The 17,325-nt window shown below is 44.2% G+C and overlaps 1 protein-coding gene across 1 annotated transcript in view; it reads right to left on the reverse strand.

The window, feature by feature from the left end:
- Window positions 1–17,325, reverse strand: part of LOC126273215 (meiotic recombination protein SPO11-like) — a 111,016-nt gene that overhangs the window by 82,916 nt on the left and 10,775 nt on the right. The window contains exon 2 of the mRNA XM_049976758.1: window positions 10,139–10,335. Coding sequence (XP_049832715.1) covers window positions 10,139–10,335 — 197 coding nt within the window. The remainder of the gene's footprint in view (window positions 1–10,138; window positions 10,336–17,325) is intronic.

Here is a 17,325-nt window from a genome sequence, read left to right on the forward strand (position 1 = left end):
TCTAACACATTTGACTGTATTATTACACTTAGATATTTAAATTTTATAGCCGTTTCTATTCCACCATAACCAGTTTCCATATATTTTGGTGCCTCATACACATATGTCATGTAGTCCGCTTTTTCAAAAGATGTATGTAGGCCCGCTCTTGAAGCTGTCACTTGTAGGACATTTATCTGCATTGTTGCATCTACTACACATGTAGCAAAGATGGCAAGATCATTGCAAAATTCAGACAATCAAAATTTAGATTATCTCCTTTTCTCCCAATTGTGATTCTTATAATTCCTTCTTCTTCTGTTGTTTTCCTCGAGTTCCTGATTATCTTTTTTAGGACACAATTGAACAACATACGCTAGTTTTGATCTCGAAAGCCTTGGAGGTTTCGCCTAAAAATTTAATTTTGCATTTTTATTTATTAGTGTGCCTTTCATGATTGCCACTGATTTGTTGTCAGCTCTAAACCCTTTTAAGATGTTGAATAATGTTTTCTGTCAATTGAATCATTTGCTTTTCTGAAGTCTACGGGAGCTATATAAATGATTTTAGATCTCATTCTTCTATATCAGATTGTGAATTTCATATTTAAAATTTGTCCCATACAGAATCGCACTGTTCTAAATCCTCCTTGCTCTTCTCCTAATTGCTGTTACTCTTTATTGTTTCTACTTCATTATGAAATTTCTTTGTTACTAGTTTCAGGTTGGCAACGCCATTTGTAACTATTCTTTCTTGTTATTTGCAAAGCTGCCGAGCTTGAGCCTCGGATCATCAATGGCCACAGTTAGACTAAAATTTTAGTCTAATTTAGTTGATATCTCAGCGGCCCTGTTCAGGTGTTTCCAATACTTTTAATGTCTTGATGAAATTATTCAACTTTTTCCTCAATGTCGTCACCCAAATTTTCAGTCAAAAAAGGACCAAACAATAAAAGTTGAGGTATGCATAAAGACGCCACAAACAGAACACGAAGAAATAAACTGAATGTGTTAGTGCATTGAACAGGTAACTCAGTACGTAAAGGGAGATGAAAATCTAATAATCATTGGCCACTGGAATATTACGAGAAGGATTAGAAGACCACGTTATGGGTTCCGCAATAGGACCGAGAGGAGAAAGACTTCTTGCTTATGTGATAAATTCCAGCTAGTGATAGCAAATACATTGTACAAGAATCACAAGACAAGGTACACTGGGGTAAGATCTAGATATACGTGAATATATCAGCTGGATGACATCACTGTGACACACATATTGTGAAATCAGATATTGGATTGTAAGTCTTACACGTAAGCAGATATAGACTCACATAACAATTTACTGACGATGAAGAGTAAGCTGAAGTTCAAGAAAATCATCAGATAGAACGAACGTGTAGAGAAATAGGATAAAGAAGTGCTAAGCAAGGATGGTGTACATTTGAGGTTCTCTGAGGATGTTGATGCTGCGATAATTAATACCACTATACGAACTCAGTTGAAGAGGAATGGATGTCCCTAAAGGACAATCACAGAATGAGATGCCAGGAAGTTTGACAATCACAGAATTTGGAAAGATATAGGTACTTTTGGTAACAGATGAAATAGTTAAATTGAACGAAAAAACAGCGTAACAGAAACAGGTTACCGAAAATAAAGGAACAGGGTCACATACGTGACTTACTAATGAAATCAACAGGAAGAGCGGGCAAGTTAAAGCGGATTGGCTGTAGGAAAAATGTGAAGATATCGAAAAGGAAATGGTCGTCGGAAGAACAGATGCAGAATATATAAAAGTGAGAATTAGTTTCGCTGAAATTAAAATCAGGAGTGTCAACACTAAGGGTAAACATGAGTTCCAGTGTTAGACTTAGAGGAGAGAACGGAGAAGTGGAAAAAGTACACTGAAGCCCCTATGAGGGGAAATAACTGTCTGCTGACGTGACAGAATAAGAAATGGGTGTTAGGAAGACATTGGGAATCCTGTATTAGGACCAGAGCTTAACAGAGTTTTGGAAGACTTCCGATTAAACAAGGTAGAAAGCATAGATACCATTCTTTCGGAATTTCTAAAATCATTCAGGGAAGAGGCAACCAAACGATTATTCACGTTAGCGTGTAGAATATACGAGACTTGAGCCACATGTACCAACGCACTTTCAGAATAATATCATCCACATGACCTCAAAGAATAATTGCGAGAATTATCGTACTGCCAGTTTAACAATTCATGCATCCAAGTTACTGACAACAGTAATACACAGCCGAAAAAAATTAGTACACCTGAAAACGACGTCAATTTTGATCCGGTGACGGTATATGCCACATACGGGATAGTAGATGTACTGAGAATAGTTTCAACGTCGTCTGCAAACAGATAGCGTAGTGGCATAGCTGTCAGGGCGCCGTCTGTGTCTATCCTTTAATAGGGAATGCTAACAGCCAGGAGGCTCAGTATAGCGAAAAAGTATGAAGCAAGCGGGCAAGCAGTGGCTAGCAGACTGGATTCGGGAGGGCGACGGTTCAATCCCGCGTCCGGCCATCCTGATTTAGGTTTTCCGTGATTTACCTACATCGCTCCAGGCAAATGCCGGGATGGTTCCTCTGAAAGGGCACGCCGACTTCCTCCCCCGTCCTTCTCTACTCCGATGAGGCCGATGACCTCGCTGTTGGTCTCTTCCCCCAAACAACCCAACCCAAGCCAATAACCATGCCACTGAGACGCTCTCGTACTTCCTACAGTCAACTGAGCGACTTTGAAAGGGGTGAAATCGTGGTCTTCCAAGTGTCAGGATGGTTCTTTGGGAGACCTGCCATAGAAGTTGTACGTGCTGCGTCAGTTGTGCAACGGTGCTGTCATCAGCGGTCACGTGAACATTCTCGCACCCGTAGACAAGGTTCTGTGCCTCCACGTAACACAACAGCCCGCCAGAATCAGCAGTAAGGGCAGCAGTGGCAAAATGTACAGCGACCACAGCACAGATAAGAGGGCCTGATAGCCCAGACTGTTGCGAACCTGTTGTTAGCAGTGGGTCTACGGACATACACACCTCTAGCCTGTCTGCCAATCACGGCGCAGCATCGTAGTGCACGGCTCGACTGGTGTCGTCAGAGGATCTTTGGAAAATGTAATGTCATGCCGTGGTTTTCAGCGATAAGAGCAGATACTGCCTGCAAGCATACAGCGTAGATATGGTGAGCTCTGTCTCCTAGACCGCATTTTTCGAAGACACCCTGGCCCACCCCAGGCTGTATGGTACGGGGTGCGCTCAGCTGCAACTCTTTCACCTTTGTTGGTTCTGGAGGAGACGCTAACCAGCGCTCGGTACGTGCAGAATGCTGTTACAGCCTTTCCATTGCCGTTCTTGCATCGTGATGTTCCAACAGCATAATGATCGCCCACACGCTGCCTGTGAAGATCAACGTGCTCTGCAAGACGTACAGCAATTTCCCTTGTCAGGACGCTCTCCGGACTGTCTCCAATCGAGCATGTGTGGGAATGACGCGATGAGAAGTGAGTCGTGCTACTCGTCAACCGACAACTCTTACGAAACTAAGTAAAAAAGACAGTGCATGGGCGGTATAATACATTCTAGGCCAGTATTCGACATCATACGATCTACTGGATGCCAGAGTAGCGTCCGCATTACCGCCTGGGAGGCTACACCACGTACTTAACATGGCTATTTCAGCATGGATCGATGTCTGGAACCTAAGAACCGCTTGTGCTTTTGATCTATAAATGTAATCATACCATGTATTCGATATGTACTGTTGAAACAATAAATCTTGAGTGAATTGGAGAGCTCTGAAAGGATGTACCAATTTTTTCTAGCAGTGTATGTAGAAGAATGGAAATGAAAACTGAAGATCAATTGGAGTTTAGAATTGCTAAAGTGACTGGACACAGTTTCCAGGTTGTGCTTGAAAGTAAGTTCAGAAAAATCGAAACATCGTAGTATGATCTGTCAGACGATGAAAAAAAGGAGCATATCTTTTTCTTTAAATTCTTCGAAAAGCAGGTATAATCTATAAAGGAAGACACGTGATGTGCAACAAGTACAAGAACCAAGAGATAATAATAAAAATGGAAAATAAAGAGAAGAGTGATCAGATCAAAAACGTGTAAATCTTTCTCCCCAACTGTTCAATCTGTACGTCGAAGAAGCTACGACGGATACAAATTAAAGGTTCAGCGTGGAAGAATATCAATAGTAAAATTTAATGATAACATTACTGTCCTCAGTGTAAGTGAGGAAGAATTACAGGACGTGTTTCATGGAAAGAACAGTCTAATGGTAATAGAATATGAATTGAGGGTAAACCGAAGAAACACGAAAGACATGAGGAGATGCAGAAAGGGGGGGGGGGGACGGGGGGGGGGATGCAGTAGAATCTGTAATGTCAGTTTCTGAATCAAGTCAAAAGATGCAGCAGTGGAGACTGTGAGGGGGGCCAATACCTCTATACCTACATCCTCTGCGACTGTTTTGTTCCACTGGTTTTACCTCTTTCATTGGCACTGCACTGTACCAGGCACTCTTCATTGTTTCACCCCCTTCCTAATTCCACTTCAAAATCATCCCATTCCTATCCCAACATGTAACGAAAAGGATATTAGCGATAGTGGCTCGTTGCCTGAACTTTCAGATCGAACAAAACGCGTGGTACAATTTTGTGTATTGTATTTTCGTCTCTGGCTCATAATCCACCCAGGTTACGTATCCAGTGGCAATATGTGTTTGGAAGCCTTTTCCAAACGTTATATCACTTCACAGAACAGGAATTGTGATGTACTTCCATACTAATGATCCAGGACGTTTAAAATCCGTACAATTTGCGGTATTTGAGAACCGTTAGGAAGCTAACAACGGTATAGGCGCATCCGATATTGGAATTCATACTCGCGGTCGTAACTCGCAAAACAAGTACTCCGATCCGATTCTCACGAACCATGTCGTTAGCGTGTTCCACATTCTCTTCGGAAACGTTGCAGTCTACGACCAGAGCCCATTTCATCAGGCATTTAAATGGATTTACGTACTCGTACATTCTTCTTTCGCTAATACAGTTATGTAGTACCTACAAAATACCATCTTATTCTTTCCACAAGGTTTTATGCCTCCCGACCACAAAGTATTAAAGATACTCGTCGTTTTTCTACATCGGCTACAGCTGAAATCGCCATCATTGCATTTCAAACACGTCTAACGACTCCTCTTCAAAACTTCGATTTCTCAGTGCCTTACAACTACCTTTCAAAATTTCATAGGAGCTGCAGCGTGTGTTTTGTTAGCTCGCACTCCAACGAAAAAGTAGGCCTACCTGGCGAAATTGTTGTTGTTCGATGACTGGTTTGATGCAACTTTCCATGCTACTCTTTTCTGTGCAAACCTCTTCATTTCCGCATAACTACTGCAACCTACATCTTTCTGAATGTCCCTACTATATTCATCACTTGGTCTCCCTCTATGATTTTTACCCCCCCCCCCCCTTCCCTCCATACTTCCTTCCAATAGTAAATTGGTGATCCCTTCATATCTCAGAATGTGTCCTGTCAACAGATCCATTCTTTTAGTCGAGTTGTGCCACAAATTTGTTGTCTGTCCAGTTCTATACAATATCTCCTCATTAGTTACGCGACCTACTCATCTAATTTTCAGCATTCTTCTGCAGCACTAATGTCAAAAGCCCCTATTCTCTTCTTGACTAAACTGTTTATCGTCCACGATTTACTTCCATACACGCCTGAACTACAGAAAAATATCTTCAGAAAAGACTACTTAATACTTATATCCATCTTCGATCTTAAAAAAGTTTATCTTCTTTAGAAATGCTTTTCTTGCCACTGCCTGTCTACATTTTATATCCTCTCTACTTCAGTCATCGTCAGTTATTTTGCTGATTCAAAGAGCAAACACCATCTACTACTGCGTTATTTAGTCCCTCAGCAATTCCTGATTTAATTCGACTCCATTCAATTATTCAAAAATAGTCTTAATCGCATTTATTATTATTATACCGCCAACCGGTTGACTGGTAGGGGTCATCTTCTAGGCGTTTACACCATTGGTCGGCTGCCGGTGTTGTCACTCCTGTCTACATAACGGCAGGAAACTCGAAATGTAGACAGGAGTGACACCACCAGCAGTCGACCAATGGTGTAAACGCCCAGAAGATGACCCCTACGTCGGGTTGAAACCGTTTGGCGGTATAATAATAATAAATGCGATTAAGACTGTTTTTGAATAATTGATTAATCATACTAATCGCTGCTTCATCTCCACAGCCATGTTGTCCAAAAATCAACTACATTCCGTTATTCTTATTTTGCTTTTGTTGACGTTCACCTTACATCCTCCTTTCAAGACATGCCGTTCAACTGCTCTTCCAAATCCTTAGCTGTCTGTGACAGATTTACAATGTCATCAGCAAACCTCAAAGTTTTCATTTCTCCTCCCCGAACTTTACTGCTACCTCAAATTTTTCTTGTACTTACTTTACCGATTGATTTATGTATAGACTGAATAACATCGGCGTTAGGCTACGACCCTGTCTCACGCTCTTCTCAACCGCTGCTTCCCTTTTATGCCACTCGACTCTTACAACTAGCGCCTTGTTTCTGTAGAAGTTATAAATAGCGTTTAGCTCCCTGTGTTTTACGCCTGCTACCATCAGAATTTCAAAGACAGTATTCCTGTCAACATTGTTAAAAACTTTGGGTAAATGTACAAATGCTATAACCATAGGTTTTCCTTTTCTTAACCTATCATCTAAGAGAAGTCGTAGTGTCAGTATCGCCTCGCGTGTTCCTACATTTCTCCGGAATCAAAACTGATCTTCTACGTGGTCGGCTTTCCACCGGTTTTTTCCATTCCTCTTTAAAGATTTAATGTGAGTAATTTGTAACTCGGCAGACTTTACCAATGCTATCAGTGGTTCTGACGGAATGTCATCTGCTCCTCTGGTCTTGTTTCGACTTAGGGCTATCAGTACCGTCAAATGCTTCTCGGAGTATCTTATCTCCCATTTCATCTTCATATACCTCCTCTTCCATTTCTATAATATTGCCTTTACGTTCCTCTCCCTTGTACAGAGCACCTGTTTCTCCTTCCATCTTTCGAATTTCCGTTCTTTGCTTGGTAGTGGTATTCCATCTAGCCTCTTAATATTCACAAGAAAGATCATTGCGTCAGGAACACATAATGAAGAGTATGGCGCAAACAAGAAGTCATCTGACAGAAGTGCACTTGTGAAATCTGTTACTAATTTGTTCTGCTCAGCAACTCGACACATCCGGCTCATCTCTTTCCAGCTGTTACATTTCTTCAGTTTTCAAGGCTGACTAATTGGATGCAGATTAAATTAGAGCGATTTCACATGTGGCCGTGCCCGAGACAGGATTTGCAGTGCAGACGCAGTTCCTCGTGATGTCACGCTTCGGCTGGCCCCATCACATGTGCACGTGCTCGCCACAGCCGTGTACGCATACAGCCACACGGCACGGCAAAGAGGCGGCGCGTCGCGGGCAAGTGAGTTCCCCCCAACTTACGGGCGAGCGCCAGAGCTGGAAGAGTCTGAATTACAACTCCCGACACATGTTGTTTCTTTAAGGTTGGTTGGTTGGTTGGTTGGCTGAGGGGAGGGAACCAAACAGGGAGGTCATCAGTCCCATCGAATTAGGTAAGAAACTCGGCCGTGCCCTCTCAAAAGAACCATCCCGGCATTTGCCCGAAGCTATTTAGGGATATCACGGAAAACCTAAATCAGGATGGCCGGACGCGCGTTTGAACCATCGTCCTCCCGAATGCGAGGCCGAAATGCACTCGCCCCAGTTGTTGTACAGCCGACTTGGTTAGCGATGGTTCACTTTCTAGATACGCTCTCATTTGCAGAGACGACAGTTTAGCATAGCCTTCAGCTACGTCATTTGCTACGACCTAGCAAGGCGCCATATTCTTCAAGAATGTATTCTGAACAGATAAAATTGTGAATCACTGCGCCACCTCGCTCGGTGTTTATATATATCATACAAAGAAGATGATAGTGCAAATTAACATGTCTTTTCAGAAGTGGCAGTGTGTAACGTAACTGACACACCCAGCGAAAACATCGCATTCCGAAGAACTGTGCATCGTTCAGCATAATATATTAACAAAATGTGGACGCATGTAGACAGAAGTATGCTAACGACACACAACTGTTAGGTCGGTATTACACTATCAAATTTATTTGTCAAAGATATCTGATGGTGTAATATGGACCTTTGACAAATGTCGTCCAATATTTGATTAAACCTAGGGCCTCTCTGTAGATTTGATCAAAGAAGTCGCTTGTCTTCTGTTGACTGCAATGTGACATGCAGCGATACTATCGCTGCAGCGTTCTGTCGTCTGTAGTGTTTTTATAAACATTGTCGGTAAATGCGATTGGTGTGTGCCAACAACTACAAAATTAATAAAGACGTATGAAGCTGATGAGGCGCTTTACAACGTGAGGCACCCTGAATACAAAAATATATTAAGAAGATTGGAGATCTGACCCGATTTCAGCTAACCTAACTCTCTCCTGTAGCAAGGAATCTGAGTGTTACAGTGAGCCTGTCTTCTGCAGATACATAAGTTCTTAAGTGAGTATTGTGCTTTGTGATATGAGAATACACTTCACTGAGCACATACAGAAATGTATGCTCCTCCATTCTTAAGAAACTGATGTACGACTTGACGTCCTCCACTGTAAGCTCATTTAACAAGTTTTGTTGAATGGTTTTATCGTGTCGTCGTAAAACCCATGGCTTCACCCATGTATGTTTCCTTTTTTTTCCCGCTTCTCTTCCGCATGTGCACATAGTGCAATTGCGGCACATGCAGCTGCTACAGGTAATAACAAGTTGTTGTTGTCAGCCATCTTGAACTTTGAAGAAAAATATGATGACAGTGTAATACCCATTCTAGCACTACGTCAAAGATCTTTGTCAAATATATTTGACGGAATATTTGATCACACCTTTGATCAAATCTTTGACAAAGAAATTTGAAAGTGTAATACCGGCCTTGTACTGATTTTGGTATAGTGCGGAGGCATTAACGTGACAATTTCAGGTGGTTTTGAACTATTGGTGTGAAAGATACCGGCACAGGTCTGACCTGTACTACCTCGTTTATGACACTGCCAATCTCAGCAAGCAGTTGTGTAGTAACCATCACCGAATGCCTTGTATACTGCGCTTTTTTTCTTTTTTTCTTTTCTTATTTTGAAACGAGTGAAGAGAATGACACCTACGATACCAGAACAGATCGGTGATTCCTATGACCATACGTCAGTCCTTTTTTGGAAGAAGCACAAATCACACGTTTAGACCCGCGAGGAGGCGCAGCTTTTCCTCCAGCACCTCTTCTCTCAACCGAGCGAGGTGGCGCAGTGGTTAGACACTGGACTCACATTCGGGAGGACGACGGTTCAATCCCACGTCCGGCCATCCTGACTTAGGTTTTCCGTGATTTTCCTAAATCGCTCCAGGCAAATGTGAGGATGGTTCCTTTCAAAGGGCACGGCTGACTTCCTTCCCCGTCCTTCCCTAATCCGATGAGACCGATGACCTCGCAGTCTGGTCTCCTTCCCCAAAACAACCAACAACCTGTTCTCTCAGGTGAATGCGTAGTCTGTTCTTTCGGTTCTGTCTGAAGGAACAGACACCTCGCATTCATATAATTGATTCACATCGAAGGGCAATGAATGCCTAATTTCATCCGAGCTCCTGCGCGAATCTCTTAAGTAGCGATCATGAAGGGCACGGGCAGCAGCTGCGGACAGGTGGCGCTGGGTGGGAGTGTGGGCCGGCCGAGAGGCGTGCAGTGATAGCATTTGCGATAAACTCTGTGTCCGGATAGTGCAGTGGTCAGCGCGACTGCCTACTAAGCAGGAAATCCTAGGTTCCAGTCCTGGTCCGGCACACGTTGTCACTCGTCCCCGCTGATGTCGCACTAAGTCCTGATGCAGCTAATTTTAATAATCCGTTTCCTTTCCTTTCTCCTCCTTCAATTTACATACCCTCTCCTCTCCCCGCAGCCACCGAAGCACTCTTTTGTTTACGCCTGTTGCCGACTACAGCAGGAGCTGAAGACAACCACGGCGCCGGAGTCGCGGCCGCCGGAGCCTACCTGCGGCGGCGCGCGCGCAGTCGATGCGGCCGCCCTCCGCCGTGGTGATGAGCAGCGGGCCCGCGACCAGCGCCTTGCCCGACGCCAGCAGCCCCAGGCGCCACGCGGGCGCTCCCAGCAGCCGGCTCGCGTCCGTCGCCGCCGCGTCCACCGTACGCTGGCTGCGCGCACCGCCGGCCTGCTCGTAGTACAGAGCCCTGCGGCAACGCCACAAAAATGGCTCTGAGCACTTTGGGACTTACTTGCTGTCAAGAACTTAGAACTACTTAAACCTAACTAACTTAAGGACATCACACACATCCATGCCCGAGGCTACCGTAGCGGTCGCGCGGTTCCAAACTGTAGCGCCTAGAACCGCTCGGCCACCCCGGCAGGCGGCAACGCCACACCACATGAGTTGCTTATCGTAACAGCACAGCCACACAGATCGACACATCAGTTCAGTATAACTTTCAATAAAGGCAGAACATGTGACGGATTCTGACCAGCAGCAAGAGTACCCAGAGCTATTTTTTCTGAAATTCTAATACTATATCATTTGCCTCGAACTAATAAGTCTTGCACCCCTCCTCTTACAGCTCAGATCCTGGATACGCTCTAATGAGTGTCAAACTGGCGGCCTGCGACATACAAGAAGTATCAAAAACAATCATCCTATATAAAAAAGTCATAACTGTTATGTTATTTGAGATATGTGCATGAACAACGTACTGTTGGAAAGAGACAACTCTCGGCTTTTAAGTACACGGTTCCCGCTAGGTATGAGCAGTTCAAAATGTTCAAATGTGCGTGAAATCTTGTGCGACTTAACTGCCAAGGTCTTCAGTCCCTAAGCTTACACACTACTTAACCTAAATTATCCTAAGGACAAACACACACACCCATGCCCGACGGAGGACTCGAACCTCCGCCGGGACCAGCCGCACAGTCCATGACTGCAGCGCCGCAGACCGCTCGGCTAATCCCGCGCGGCGGTATCGGCAGTATGCGCCCACTTCAGTTCTAGTAAAATGGTGTCAGGACAACAGAAAGCGTATTGTCTTCTACGTTTTGCGCAGCGTAACTTTCGTACTAGGTATGGAGTGGATAATCCTATAGCACAGAGCATTAGACGATCGCATGAACAATCCCGAGGAACAGGTTGTTTGTGTAAAGGCAAATCGTCGGGTCGTCCCTGTGTGACACAGACGTCGAACGCGTCCGCCATAGTTTCATAAGGAATCCGCAGAAATCCGTTCGTCGTGCACCTCGACAGCTCAACATGCCCACGATATCAGTCTGTCGTGTGTTGCTTCGTCGTTTACACATGAAGCCACATAAACTTCAGCTACCGCGAGCTCCTCGTGAAGGTGACACACAACGTGTGGAGTTCTGTAATTTCGTTCTGGCATCGTGGAAGATTACAGTTTACTTCCACGCTTAGTGTTTGGTAACGAGACGACATTCCATTTAAATGGAAAGATGAACCGTCATAATGTGAGAATATACGCGACAACCAGATGAAGTTGTAGAACATGTGAGGGACAATGGCAAAGTATACAGTGTAACTAACTGAAATAGATTATAAACAGTGACGACCGCAGTTTTTTGTCAGCCACATTTCACAACGCACTCCACTGCTTCCCGGTCCGTACGCATACTCTGCCTTTCCTTGTCTCTCTGTGTGTGTGTGGGGGGGGGGGGGGGGGGGGCATTGTGTTTGCATCTGTCTCTTCCGTTATGCCGGCTGGTGTGGCCAAGAGGTTCTAGGCGCTACAGTCTGGAACCACGCGACCGCTAAGGTCGCAGATTCGAATGGTGCCTCGGGCATGGATGTGTGTGATGTCTTTAGGTTAGGTTAGGTTAGGTTTAAGTAGTTCTACGTTCTAGGGGACAGATGACCTCAGATGTTGAGCCCCATTGTGCTCAGAGCGATTTGAACCATCTTCCGTTATCTGCCGGCTCCCTGTTTGCAAGGGACGACTCTCCCGTAACCAGGGAGCACCGTTGTTGCCTGTGAGGAGCGTAACCACATGCCGGCACATGTCACCCAGGTTCTATTTCCTTGCGTTCCGCGGCTGCAGTTTCACTCTGCTATCGTTACGATCGACGTGCATGCGCTGCTGGCTGTTCGTCTGCCTCAAATGTTGACCTCAGCTCTCTCCGCTGTGTTGCTGCTCGATCTTTTGTCACAAGCTCCTGTAGTGCACAACGCAAGTAGACTGACATGTTTATGCACTATCCAAGCCTTTCTTGAAACTGCGACGGCGATACTGTCCAGGATCTGACATTTTGTCTCGCAACTCTGTATCTTCCTGATATCGAGTCTTCCGTGCTGATTTAGTTACTGCTGATCGATATCAACAACATCGGCATTCAAGGATATCGTTAGACTGTGTGTTCTGGCGTGTCTTCTTCAGAACAGGCATATTCGGAGATTTGTCTTCGCCCAGTTCGATATCAGTACGTGACGTAAAGCCCATGACCCGTCAAGAAGTGTGTCTCGTCTCTTGAACGACTGGGTTGCTTCATTCCCAGTCTCTAATTTACCTCTGGGAGAAAACCATAATTTCGTCTCCCCTGTTTGGGCTTCATCCCATTCCTTCTGCCGCAGGAGGACCTGACTGTGTATTTTCTGCTTGTTTGTAGCCCATATTTCTATAAAATTATGCACTTCATCTACATCTACATCATTACTCTGCAATTCACATTTAAGTACTTGGCAGAGGGTTCATCGAAGCACAATCATACTATCTCTCTACCATTCCACTCTCGAACAGTGCGCGGGAAAAACAAACACCTAAACCTTTCTGTTCGAGCTCTGATTTCTCTTATTTTATTTTGATGATCATTCCTACCGATGTAGGTTGGGCTCAACAAAATATTTTCGCATTCGGAAGAGAAATTTGGTGACTGAAATTTCGTAAATAGATCTCGCCGCAACGAAAAACGTCTTTGCTTTAATAACTTCCATCCCAACTCGCTATCATATCTGCCACACTCTCTCCCCTATTACGTGATAATACTAAACGAGCTGCCTTTTTTGTACCCTTTCGATGTCCTCCGTCAATCCCACCTGATAAGCATCCCACACCGCGCAGCAATATTCTAACAGAGGACGAACGAGTATAGTGTGAGCTGTCTCTTTAGTGGACTTATTGCATCTTCTAAGTGTCCTGACAATGGAACGCAACCTTAGGCTCGCCTTCCCCACAATATTATCTATGTGGTCTTTCCAACAGAAGTTGTTCGTAATTTTAACACCCATGTACTGATTTGAATTGACAGCCTTGAGAATTTATCGAGTAACCGAATTCCAACGGATTTCTTTTGGAACTCATGTGGATCACCTCCACTTTTCGTTATTTAGCATCAACTGCCACCTGCCACACCATACAGCAATCTTTTCGAAATAGCTTTGCAACTGATACTTGTCTTCGGATGACCTTACTAGACGGTAAATTACAGCATCATCTGCGAACAACCTAAGAGAACTGCTCAGATTGTCACCCAGGTCATTTATATAGATCAGGAACAGCAGAGGTACCAGGACGCTTCCCTGGGGAACACCTGATATCACTTCAGTTTTACTCGATGATTTGCCGTCTATTCTTTCTTCTTTCATCGCCCTCCTTTTTCCGTATCTGGACATGGAGTGGACACGTTCCAAGTACTATCCGCAACGACGTGACTAGAATAGTACCGAAGGCTCCCGTCAAGCGAAGAAGTATTCCATATTTCTCCATGTTAACTATTTGTAATGCTGTTAAGATACATGCTTTTTGTTTGTATTGTTATTTTATAATCATGACTGGCTAGGCTAAGGATTTTATTAATCATGTTATTGCCTCTATTGATTATTTCTTCAATATGTGTACTATAATTTTGTCGCTCGTCGAAAAAGCCGCCAACATATCTTTCGCTTTATGAACCTGTTGCTTAATTTTATGACCGGATTTCTTAAAAGAATTCTGTTGAATAACGTGTACGTGGTCTCTTCAGGCGTAACAAACAAGTTAAATCCTTGGCACCACTGATGCAATTCTTGAAGGAATGTATTACATCCTTCTTTGGAGTTACTTCTGAAGCTTCCATTCACAAGGGTCGCCACGTCGTCGGGATTTCCCTGTACTTCTACGACCGTTTCGTGGTCACTCAGTCTTCCTCATACCGGCCAAGTACCATATCCCATCACACAGGGACACTTACAGATCCCTTCGGGCAGCAATATTGAAATATTTTTCGTAAGGATCGATCCTGGGCACGACAAAGGCGCTTATTTGTTTTGGCAGTACCTGTTAAGACAGTAGTGTTATTCTCATGGGCAGTACAAGTATCTCGGGCGAAGAAAAAATGCTAGCCGTTATAAGTGACCGAGTGTCCTGGCCTAAACATATCTATGCGCTGCGTTTTTTGCTACTTTTAACGCCTCATTTACAGCGTCTTGTGATGACTTCCCACTCCTGAAACCATGTTGTTGCGAGATCACTCCATGAAGATATTTTTCCTCCTGTAGTGTACCGCTTAGCAGCTTCTCAAGGAAAATTGGACTCTGGGACATTAGAGCCCTTTTCGAATATAATCACATTTGCTTGTTCCCAAAATCTCGTAATACACTTGCGTTACAGCGCTGGCACAAATATAAACTTATACGCAAAGGAAGGGGCTATAGAATTTTCATATATTGACGATGAAATGACTTGTGCGTTGTTACGCTAAATACTCTTGGGAGCCATCAAGGGCACTCCAAGATAGGAAATCAGAGCCACAGTGCAGAGAGAGGGCAAAAGTAGTACCGTTTAGGTTACCGGAGCTAAATAGCAAAACTAGAGCGGTGAGAATATCAGACGCTCTGGGCAGCTGTCCCACGGGACAAGTTTCACTTCAGAGAATTAACTGGTAACTCCATCCACGATCTAGCTGTTATAAGGCGTCACAGCAGAAGATGACAACGAAAAGGCACGTCTTAGCAGAAGCAGAAAGCTTGATACCGGCTCCTCAGAGCTGCAACGTCAGTGGGTTTACAAATGTTACGAGTTCTACTGCAGCAGTCTCCAATCACAAAAGGATATAGGATAGGGCCAAGTGACGTAGAACACTGTTGTTGCTGACCATAATAGGAGTGGCAGTGGCGTGTAGCTTTCAGCTGAACGCTGTTGCTACCAAGCTTAAAGTTTGTTAATGTAAAGTCTACAGGCATCCCTACCTACCAAGTTGCAGAATGGGAGGAATCTAAACGTGATTAGCCAGAGGCACCCTGGATGTGCGCTGCGACTCGTCAGATTGGCTGAAGCTTGTTAAGTGCTGGTGGACTGGCTGGGCAACTGTAGGAAGGGATAAATAGTGCACCGCCACGATTCTTTAAAAACCCAAGTTTTTGTATTCAGAGGAGTTCTCAGATTACTGAGACGCCGGCTCCATGTCGCTGGTGGCCAGCCACAGTAAGCTCGGACATATCGTTTTTCTCACTTGTACTGCTGCTCTCAAGTTTATACTTAACATGCTGTTAGTGTTCTCTACTTCTGTTAGCGCCCACTCCCAGAGTCCCAGAATCTGCGCAACTCGTAGGTGCCCAGCGACAGTATTTGGCGCTGATCCAAGTCATCAAGTCGTCTTCACTGGGAATTTGTCTTTCTGCATTTGCTCCTCGCCACTCGGAAATCGCATACTGATCTCAAAGCCCCTGTCTTTCCTCTGTTTTGTGTTAGGGCACGACACAAGGATGCCGTAATCAGGTGATTTACTCCTTTTCAGTTTCAGGGCAAAGTTCCTACACCACCTTCTGAAAATGGAAAAATTATTCTCTCTGCACTGTACGCTTCACTACTTCTGAAGTTCTCTGCATTCATCAAATTCGCCCTCGGCAGTGTCGTCTGGAAAGGGAGTGGCTATCAGATTATTGGCAGTTTTCTCTCAAGCTGCCATTTGCTCGATTTAGAGATTATAACACTGTCGGAGGCCTTATCTTTTTGCAGACGATTCTACATTGTGTAATGGGTCAAGATGTAGTCGCTGTGCCACGAATAGGTTTCAGCTCTGCATTCTTTCATGCTTTAGGCAGTCTTTGAATTCCTCTTTAAGATACCTATATCAGTCCAATCTACGAGCTGTTTCTTCCGCACAGTGGTGTTTTTGGTAGAACCTTCTTGCCTTTGTGACTTCTGTTTCCTGTTTTTGAGAACCCTCCTTTCCTCGTATTTGTGAATGCGTTTGTCTTGTGACCCGATTACATCTTTCATGGCCTCTTGTAATGCATGACGAGTTCTTGAGCTGTTGTGTCCACGTGGTCGCCTGCTTCCACCGAGCCCGGGCAGTAGGAATTTTCCTGAGATGGTTCCAGTCGGCTTCCCTTATGTTGCATCGGGTCTACAACGTTATTAATGCATCGTCATCTGAGTCCATTTCTGCATGAGCCAACTGTGAAGATTGGTTCAAATGACTCTGAGCACTATGGGACATAGCATCTGAAGTCATCAGTCCCCTAGAACTTAGAACTACTTAAACCTAAGTAACCTAAGGACATCACACACATCCATGCGCGAGGCAGGATTCGAACCTGCGATCGTAGAGGTCGTGCAGTTCCAGACTGAAGCGCCTAGAACCGCTCGGACACTCCGGCCGGCTGTTAAGATAGCATCATGGGTTCTTGTGGTGAGGCCTCATTCAAATTACCTATTTCTGGTCTCCTGACTCCATTATCGTTAACTGTTGTGACGTCTGTACTGGACTATGCACGAGCGTCCTTTCATATGTTTGAAGGCCTTACACTTTTGTTTGCCACTTTCATATTAATACCATTGCGACTTCCTGAAATGTATCCCTATTTCATCTTACATTGAACTAAATCACAATGGTAACTTATCGTTCGCGTTCGCTTAAGCGAAAATCAACAGCATGTACAAACTTCAAAAAATCCATGACACTGTGATCTCTATAATACTACTTACTTGCAGCTAATTTCGGTTTTAAACCATATTCGTGCCACCTACATAACACAAAAAATTGACCAAATGTGACAATGAAAATAACATAAAATCCACAGATGAAGTAGTAATTACCAAATACTTAAGAAAAATGTTACAGACATGTCACATGTCATACATGTCGTCACATAAATATAACGAGAAATACGTGGATTGCAACTAAGGTCAAAAGACATTAAATAAATCGATCATAACAAATGTGACCAAATACAAAATTAAGATGAG

This window comes from Schistocerca gregaria, chromosome 5 (assembly GCF_023897955.1).
Source record: "Schistocerca gregaria isolate iqSchGreg1 chromosome 5, iqSchGreg1.2, whole genome shotgun sequence".
Taxonomy (NCBI): Eukaryota; Metazoa; Arthropoda; class Insecta; order Orthoptera; family Acrididae; genus Schistocerca; species Schistocerca gregaria.